The 9,923-nt window shown below is 42.5% G+C and overlaps 1 protein-coding gene across 1 annotated transcript; it reads left to right on the forward strand.

Moving 5' to 3' along the window:
• Positions 1 to 44: 44 nt before the first annotated feature.
• LOC142939010 (pyruvate dehydrogenase (acetyl-transferring) kinase isozyme 2, mitochondrial-like) lies at positions 45 to 6,541 on the forward strand. Its single transcript, XM_076082337.1, has 9 exons — positions 45 to 144; positions 312 to 499; positions 697 to 786; positions 1,922 to 1,999; positions 2,084 to 2,160; positions 2,966 to 3,064; positions 4,210 to 4,320; positions 4,430 to 4,543; positions 4,843 to 6,541. The coding sequence occupies exons 1-9, from the start codon at positions 89 to 91 to the stop codon at positions 4,984 to 4,986; spliced, it is 957 nt and encodes a 318-aa protein (XP_075938452.1). The 5' UTR covers positions 45 to 88; the 3' UTR covers positions 4,987 to 6,541.
• Positions 6,542 to 9,923: the final 3,382 nt, after the last annotated feature.

Below are 9,923 nucleotides of genomic sequence, written 5' to 3' on the forward strand. Positions count from 1 at the left end.
ACATGTGTGTCTAGCTACCGCTGTCTCCTGTGGATAGCCAGTGACTCTCTCCTGGTGTTTGTGTTCTCTCAGGTATATCCAGAGCCTGATGGAGATCCTGGAGTTTCTGGACAAGAGCCCTGATGACCACAGAGTCCTTGAAATGTGAGCGTAGCACACTTATGTGAAAAACAATAGCAGACCGGGGACAAATCTGGACAGGGTAACGTTTCACTCTCAACTTTTTCCTCGAGCCTAAAGTCTGCCTTCTTCCTCTCCCTCTATCCTGTCCTCTTCCCTCCCCTCTTCTTTCCGTCGCCCACCGATCCCAGGTTTGTGGAGGTCTTGGAGTCCATCAGGAACCGGCACAACGAGGTGGTCCCCACCATGGCTCAGGGGATCATCGAGTTCAAAGACGCTTTCGGCCAGCAGGACGCTGTTACCGACCACAACATCCAGTACTTCCTGGACCGCTTCTACACCAGCCGCATCTCCATCCGCATGCTCATCAACCAGCACAGTGAGCAGCCACACACATACACACACACACACTCACAAAACTAAACTTCCAGCTGGTTTGGACACTGGAGTTGCTGCCAGGTTCTGTTCAGTTCAGATTGTGTCAAACTGTTTTAACCACACTTATAACTAACTACTACTAGTTATGGTAGTCATACTCAAATTAGAACTATTTCTTCTTTGTCGACTCTCTTGCAGCTCTTGTCTTCAATGGCAACACAAACCCCGCCCACCCCAACACCATTGGCTGTATCGACTCCATATGTGACGTGCCAGACGTTGCGCGAGGTAAGAGAGAGAGAGAGAGAGAGTCACAGGTGGTTTTTGGTAATTAGGTGTATATCAGCTGACACTTGTCCTTAATTCCATCATGTTCTCATTGCAAGTCAAGTCAGTTTTATTTCTGTAGCATCATATCATAACAGATGTTATCTCACTTCAGACACCTACAGTATATAGAGCAGATCTAGACCGTGCTCTATAATTTACAGAGATCTAGCGTTCCCCCATGAGCAGCAGTGGCAAGAAAAAACTCCCCTTTAACGGGTAGAAACCTTGAGCAGAACCGGGCTCTAGGTGGACGGCTTTCTGCCTCGACTGGCTGGGTTGAAGGAGAGAGAGGGGGAGAGGGAGAGAGAGAGAGAGACAAAGATGCAACAGTAATAATAATATAAATAGGACTGATAATAGTAGTAGTGGGTGTCAAGTAGGGGCCGGCAACAGGCACAGTCATTGTCGAGGTGTAACCCTGATCCATGGAAACCTGTGAGACGAGAAAGCACATAGACTCCAGGGTAGAAGCAAAGTTAGTAATGGGACATTAATGGGACATTAATTCATACAGAAGGAGAGAGGAGCTCAGTGTATCCTAGGAAATCCTCCGGCAGTCTAGGACTATAGCAGCTTATCTAGGGGCTGGTCCAAGGCAAACCTGAGCCGGCCCTAAGTATAAACCTGAGCCGGCCCTAAGTATAAACCTGAGCCAGCCCTAAGTATAAACCTGAGCCAGTTCTAACTTTAAGTGTTATCAAAGAGGAAAGTCTTAAGCCTACTCTAAGGGGCCCAACAACAGTGTCAAAATAGTAACACATCGAAGGTGAAAAGTGCATTTAAAAACTATTTTTGTGTTCTATTAATTTTACAACTGCCATTTCAGAAGCAAAATAAAAACCACATCATTAAATAAAGCCAGTTGATAATTGGGTCAGAGCTGGTCAGCTGCTCATCCAGTTCGGGCCAGTCTCAATGTTAAAGCTGAAGGAGTCAGAGCAGCTGGTTGTCATCCATCACACTTATCAGCCAGGATGTGTATCCCGATGATAACCTTGTTATTTATTACATCTGTTTATCATTCTGTCGGTTTTATCGTGTCTATGCGGGTGCAAAGAATGGAGTTTTTTTTCTTCTTCCTGTCACTCTCTAGATGCCTATGAGAGCGCTAAGTTGCTGTGTGAGCAGTATTACCTGGGAGCACCAGAGCTGGAGCTGAGGCAGATGAATGGTAGGACACACTCAGAGTTTTTATCCGTTGCTAATATGTGTGTTTGTGTGCGTTTAGGCGTTGACTGTTGTTTTCCTCCCCTAGCCAACAACAGCAGAGAGCTCATCCACATCTCATACGTCCCATCTCACCTGTACCACATGCTCTTTGAACTCTTCAAGGTAACACATCATACTGCATCTGCACGATATATGTTATACTCTATGCAGTAGTAAGGAGTATAACTAGTATTGCAGTTCCATAAAGTTGGACGACTTGGGAGCGACAGATTTTTTATTTTTTATGCTCAAAGCTGTAGCAGCAGAAGGAGATATACGGTGACCTTTAGTCAATAGCATGGGTCAAACTCCATATCCACTGGATCCTACATTTCCCACAATGCAGCTTTGCACCCACATGTTGCAACACAGGCTTTCAGTTAATAATGTGTGTTCTCTAAGGCCCTGATCAGACAGAGCGTGTTTTGCAGGTTGCGCATTGATGTTTTTTTGTAGAAGATGAGCGATCGCAGTGTTTGTTTGCTGTTTGATTCGTCACGTTTCTTGTGGTTGCTAGGCACCAACCAAATGACTGCTCACGTTAACTTAACACAAACCACGAATTGTACGCTACCTAAAAGTAAATAGTCAAGTTTAAATAAATGAAAACAACCGACCTGAAACCTCAAGTAAGAGCCTCAGCAGCTGTTGGTATGAAGAAGCAACCAATCATTTTCTGTTATAAGCATGTTCAGAGGATAGGTTTGTGTTCTAAATACTGCACCATAGTTGCTAAATTGATCCAAAATAAATATATATTCCAACAGTGAATTCACCGGCTTAAGCAATTGGTTCAGTACGGATTTTAGAATACACTGAACTTCCTTTGATATCTTATATTTGCCTTTGAAATGAAATGTTAAAACCGACCTGAATGCGTGACATTTTGGTCCCAACAGCTGATAGCCTCCATGTTTCCTCTCTGTAGAATGCCATGAGAGCAACCATTGAGAACCACGTGGCCAGCAGTACCCTCCCACCCATCAAAGTCATAGTCGCTCTGGGGGGAGAGGACCTATCAATCAAGGTGAGTGACTATTAAATACAGATATAACTCTTAAATCGTCTTTACTTGACATCCGCAGTATGTTGGCGATGTATCTTCATGTCCTCGTATCCCAGTTTTGGACTGTCCTTCTGTTGCACTGCATGGACTTAACCCTACTGAGAGCAAGGCATACAGATACCATTCATAAAACCCCAGAATGCATCAACATACATCAATACAACATTTACCAAGCTTTCTGGAACGTCACAGGTTGAATGAACAAGAAAGGTGTTACTTGAAATTGTTAAACCAAGAATAGAAACAAAGTTGGTTCGACTAATACTTCTTAACCCCAAAAAACACAGTAATCCTCCCTGTACTACAGCCACACTAATAATAAGTATGCCTAAGGTGATTATGTAATGATTGCTGAAATAGCTTTGGAAAGAAAGTTATTTTTCTTGTCCCCATTCTGAAAGCGTTTTCAACCTTTGCCCCAATGTTCTTGTTACCCTGACTGATCTCTGTTCAGCTGCTTAATTAGATGCATAAACCCTCATTATCATCAAAGAGTCATCATCCATCCACATACCAAACCTATTTATTGACATCGTTGCCTCCTGGCACATCATCCATCCATATTTAGACAGGAATAACTCGCACTAGCGCATTATTGTTTGATACCTACTTGCCCTAATTGCCTGCCATTGACAAAACTGAATGTGGTTGTTAAGGGTGGAGTTACACACACACACACGTATCAGGCATCCTGCTCTGTTTTATGCTAACAAGATAAATAGAGTTTTGTGTCCAAACTGAGATCTCAACCCTTTCTTAACATTGTAATCGTAATCGTCTTAGACACAGAGGCATGTCATTGTACTGCTGAGGACAGGGACAGCAGAAAATCCATATCAGTTAAAGTGTATGCTATATTTAGAATATTGTCTGACAGGGAACTAAGCTGAAGGTGAGACTGACTGAAAGATAAAGTGGTGAAAATATTCCAAATATAGCGTAGACCTAAAGTGAGGTGGCTAAAATAGGTTTTGCCGCTGCCCCCGGTGGGACATTGCGGCGTCCACTGTAGATAATACACTGACTATGGATAAGTACCTTATACAAACCAAACTTAAATATACCCAAACCATCCCTATAACGTGTCTGTGATCTCTGTCCTCCAGATGAGTGACAGAGGAGGCGGTGTTCCCTTCAGGAAGACGGAGCGGCTGTTCAGCTACATGTACTCCACAGCTCCCAGACCCTCCATAGGAGACAAGCACAGAGCCCCACTGGTGAGCAGCTCACACACAAACGATCAACCGCAATGTTAATACGTGAGGAGAGCTAACATGTGCATATGTATATATGTGTGTGTGTGTGTGTGTGTGTGTGTGTGTGCAGGCGGGGTTTGGCTATGGTCTGCCCATCTCTCGCCTCTACACTCGCTACTTCCAGGGAGACTTGAAGCTCTACTCCATGGAGGGTCACGGCACTGACGCAGTCATACACCTGAAGGTAACATATTGTTTACACACACATTCATGCACCAACATATTGCTCGATCAGGGCCCCATTCTCTAAATATTATTGTCATTATATTTCATCATGTACATGTACATGAAGTCTTTACTGTAAACACGACTGCACTGACTGGGTTTAGTTTCAGGACTTGTTCCTCTGACGACATTTCAAGATACATTTGGACTGTCTGAAAATCAAAGTCTGTGTCAAATAGTTAACTATCGAATGAAGCTAACAAGGTTATTGCTGTAGCATCCCTGCATCGATCGTCTACCCTCTGTGTCCGTCTCTAGGCGTTGTCTACGGACTCGGTGGAGAGGCTGCCAGTTTTCAACAAGACCGCTTTGCGTCAATACAAGCTGAGTTTGGAGGCGGACGATTGGTGCGTTCCCTCCAAGGAGCCACTGGACCTTGCCGTGTACCGTGCTTCCAAGTGATTCGGTCATGACCTGTGACACGACTTCTGCCACAAACCCTCACAAGCTGACCATAAATAAATGTCCGTCAAGAGACGGGGCGTTGTGGAACCAGAACTATTACCACCGGCGGTGGACGGGAGCTGAGGTGACCAAAAGTGGCCGAGGAGATACAAAAACAAGACGGAGCGTCTGCGTCCTGATCGTCTGGGAACTTCCTGGATTGGACCTCTCTCTGATTTTCTTCACGTGTGGTTTGGATAGAGTAAGAGAACAACGGGGTTGACGTTTAAGATAGCGGACAGTCAAAGACGCAGTGGTGGAGATCCAGAAAGACACAGCGAGATGGAGAGGTGAATTAAGCTAATGGTAGGGCTGAACAATTTGAAGAAAATATCTTATTGTGGACATGATCCGACCAACATTGGGATTTGTGGAAACATTTCATCCAAACATTAGCAACCTGTTTTGATGATTCCTTTTCATGGAGTTATTTCTAGGGTGCTTCTCAGCCAATCGGGTCTTTAGGTGTGAAAGTGCCAGCGGAATGTTTTCCTCAGAGACAGTAAGTGCACATTGACAGACAAGTGCATTTTTTTCTTTTTCCCTCAAGAAACGGAACATTTTGTCTTTCTTTAAGGTCCCTGATGTTTCAATCGTTCTCACTCCCAACTCGTCAAATATCAAAGCTTGGTCGGTGACCCTCAGCGTCTGATACCGACGCACCATTTAGCGACTGTATGAGACCCAACTAATCATTATTAGACTGTCAGAGCAACTGACAGGATAAAGAGCAGGAAGTCTGCATAGGGCAGGACTTTCACCCAGGAGACCGCTGTTGGTGTCCCGCGTGAAACCGTTGACTTATTTTACTCTACTTTTTTACGCCACTCTGTTCTTAACGCCTGTTACGTAACAAAAGTAAAGTAGTCAACATACTTATTTTAACCCAAACCACAATCGTTCCCGAAGCCAAACCAAGTACTTGTGTAGCGCAAGTAAATCTAAAAACTAAGTAAACCTAAAAACTAAGTAAACCTGCCTTGGAAGTTCATTTTGAAAAGACACTACGCATGTAACAAACAGGAACTCACAAGCTTTTCATGACAGGTATAACAAAGGGACGCTTGAGGGGTACCATAGTTTGAGGAGTCGGGCCACATACCAAGCGTTGGTATTTGACAGGTTTGCAGACAGACACTGATTAAGGATCATCTAGTTAATGTTCAGCAGGTACTGTAACAATGTCAAAGAGTTATGTAAACGTGTCTCCTGCAGACAGTAATGGTTATCCATTAATCGGCTTTGATAAAAGTGTGGAACGCCTCTCAATCAGTTAGTTGTTGAAGACCTGTAACGGGTCCAGACTGCAATGAGTGTATTTGACTCTGTATGAAAATAGCTGTATATTGATAATCACTTATATCACTGATATAGTGATTCACTGTGTGTGTTTGCAGATACGTGTGACCTTGACATGTGAAGTGTATATATTCTATTGTATATTTGAACTGTTCATAACTTCTATTCTACTTCTATTCTTTATGAAGAAATGTTTGGAAAATAAATCGTCCTTAATTTACCTTCTGTCATCAATATTATTTGGTGAATTCATTTCTGCTGATTCAGGGTTTCTGGCCGCAGTTTGTGGTACGGTAGTCTTAATGAAAGTGTGTGTGTGTGTGTCTCACACAGGCCATGAACTGTGCGGTTGTCCAATCAGGCACTGAGTTTTATTTGCCCGGTATCAGACAGAATTGTCAACTCGTTAAACTGGAACTCAGTGGAGTGGGCAGATTCCAAGGTCTAGACACAGTCAAGAGTTATATAACAAGATGTGCAATAATGTGTGTGTGTGTGTATTCGTGTAGACGACCTGGCATAGCTTACAATAGCACAAGGGTTAATGCAGGGACTTTGGCCACCATGCCAGGTGTGCTTGTCGGGACTTCAGTTATCACGCAGTGTGTGTGTGTGTCTGAACATGAGTTTAGGTGTAGTCCTCTAAGAGCTGTCGCTGTTGGATACATTCCAAGCAGCAATTTCCGAGGCCGAAAGAATTGAGACAAAGCAAAGTGCTAAAAGCAGAAATTCATCAAATGGGCGCTTGAGGATGGCTCCAGAAGCGAGTCAATCCCCATACACACCAATGCTAACATGCCCAACTTTACAGCAGAAATAAACATGTTTACAGCCTAGAACAAACAACGTTTTTGGTCTCTGTTTATATTACTCACTCTTTTGAATTTCGTAGAGGCTTTACATGAGTAAGGGCGTGGCCGCTTAGAGTTACAGGTGGGTGCTGCACAGACGCTACCTGTCTGCTAGGTGTCACCTGAGCTAATTCGAGTCACTTGATGTGTGTTTAATTGTATGCTGGTCATCCTGCTGGTCAACATGCAGGCGTTGGATGTTGAATTAGATTTCAATTCAATTTATTTTGTACAGCCCAAAATCACAAATCTGCCTTAGAGGCTGCCTTATCAGGAACTACAACATCCGTGAAACTTGGTTAAATTCTAACATCACTATTATTTTATTCATCTTTTAGCACTGGGACCAACCGGCAACTGAGAGCAACAAGACCACAGGGTTAACGTTAGCCGGCTAGCAACACAAAACTGAGATAAACTCGGAGGTATCATCCATATTCTGCTATCAGGGAATTTAAATGAGACAGTGCAGACTAAAACCTACTACTAGTTCAATCAGGAGAGACAAGTCAGATGAAGAAAAGATAATTGTTTATCAATAACGAATGATATGTGATGATAAAGTCTTCAGAGTCTTTGGTGCTTGGACTCTGCAGGGAGATTTGTAATTGAGGGGTGTCTGCCTGAGCCTGACCCCCGTGGAGTCCAGACACTGGTGGTGCTGATGAGGCTGATAGAATGATGAAGCTGATGAAGACTGGGCAGAGATGGGGAGGTGGAGGGGTGCGTAACAGCAGCATGAACGTACTGAAGGTAGACAGTCAATCATATTTAAATGAGACAGCAGCAACATGATAGGCTAACGATGTCATTGTTTCATTGTGCTATTGGATAGAAGAGACCAGCTGATCTAGACAGCTGATATCATGACTGACAGCCTGAAACAATAACAGCAATGAAATAATGAGTGAGCATGAGTGAGAAGTGAATGACAGATGTATGAGAAATAAACTACAAGTCTAAGCATACAAGAGTATAGTCTTCCTGACTGAACTTACACTAGAGCTTCATTTGCAAGTACTTTATGGCATTTTGGTATTATTGAGCGTACATAATACAGAGGGCAAAATTATCGTTACTTTTATTTATCATGTGTTGAAGATGTATTTATTAAAGATCTACGTAAGTGGAGGAGACGGCTTTTCTGGAAATCTGATGATTTTGTATTGTGTGTCTGTGGTTTTACAACAATATTTGTCATTCTGCTAAAATCAAACACTACAGTTTACAGTTTCAAGATGAAACAAAAGCCTTCGGTACAATCACAGCTCAAATGTCTCCGTAAGTCCATCACACTTAAAACTTGCCTTGAATGAAAGACAAACACCGGTCACTGGGGTGCTCCAGTCAAATCTATATAAGTTTACGAACTTCTAAAGTCCACTCAACCTGTGATGTGCTGAGTGTGCGGCTAAGTCTGATACAACAGTTGACTGCACACACAGACACACACACACACACACACACACACACACACACACACACACGCACACTAATGCACTGCAGGGTAGTCTGAACCAGTTATGTAATGCGTGAACAAGCCAAATGTTGTCCCTGTTACAGCAGAACATGGTCCAGGTTACCCTGCACTGTATTTGTACTGTTTGTACGTGACATCTGACACATCAATAATATCTTACACCAACAAAAGCACAAAAAAGTCTGTTTTCATCGAATGCTGTTAAGGTTTTCTCATCAACCCTAACGTCCTGGGGTCCTGGAGCCAGCGGTCAAAAATAGTTAAATTTAGCACCAAATCTGTGCAACAAATGGTATTTGCCCAGAAATTGCTGCAACAACTTATGAGACATAAAAGAACAAGGAGATGCCCCTCATCTATTTGTAACATAAAGTTCTAAGCCCCTTTATACTTTCACAATTTATTTCAATAATTAATGAATACATTATTATTTCAGATGTATCACGAGAACAACACGATACACCACCATGGTACCACTAAACTTGGTCGATGTGGGTCTTAGTTAAAGCCTCAAATGCTCGACATCATCACCTTGATACGTCTTGACTTTTCCTAACTTTGAACCTGCTGATTATCAACATGATTTTGAAGCGATGGCATGTTTTAGCAGTCGGCCACAGAAAAACAGAAGAAAGCACTTTTCCCTCGAATGGTAATTGAAAATGCAGTTTCTGAAAATAATAATTTTGCAGTTACTAGTGTTATGATTTACACATACAGCAGCGGGAAGTCAGCCAATAAAAGACACGGTATAACTGGGACTCTTGTCCCCTTGACTTCTTTCACTCTGTTAGCAGAAAGTTCGGCAGCTGAAAGAGAAACGAAGCAGTGAACTGTGGGGATGTGATCCACGAAGCAGTGAACTGTGGGGATGTGATCCACCTGGTGGACAACTGCAGAGACCAGTTTAAATGTCATTTAAATGTTACATTTTCAGATGATATGACTTGATGTGAATTAATTACCCATATGTGCTTTTCATGTTACTTCAATAAATAAAATAAATAAAATAAATGAAATATATAAATATATATATTCCACAGTGTGTGAACCTGCACTGTACAAATTACCGTTATTCTATTTTTACTTGACCAGCCTTTACATTATCAGAGAAGAATTGCATAACTTTAATACTCTCATTGTGAATACAAATCTGAACAATTGACTTTATAACCAAGAACAACTCTTTCTTGTTGCAGGTTTTTACAATTGCTGATGCACTATTTTCAAAACAGGGCTTATTTTTCAAAACACTGCACACATTT

The sequence above is a fragment of the Anarhichas minor genome, unplaced genomic scaffold (assembly GCF_050575085.1).
Source record: "Anarhichas minor isolate MPS153535 unplaced genomic scaffold, ASM5057508v1 ptg000092l, whole genome shotgun sequence".
Lineage (NCBI taxonomy): Eukaryota > Metazoa > Chordata > Actinopteri > Perciformes > Anarhichadidae > Anarhichas > Anarhichas minor.

Bases quoted from the DNA above. Each gene is read 5' to 3' on its own strand.
- LOC142939010 (XM_076082337.1), top strand. From the start codon at position 89: ATGGAGATCCTGGAGTTTCTGGACAAGAGCCCTGATGACCACAGAGTC. The intron at 2,161-2,965 runs GTAACACATCAT...TCCTCTCTGTAG, and splicing joins TGCTCTTTGAACTCTTCAAG to AATGCCATGAGAGCAACCAT. The intron at 4,544-4,842 runs GTAACATATTGT...GTCCGTCTCTAG, and splicing joins ACGCAGTCATACACCTGAAG to GCGTTGTCTACGGACTCGGT.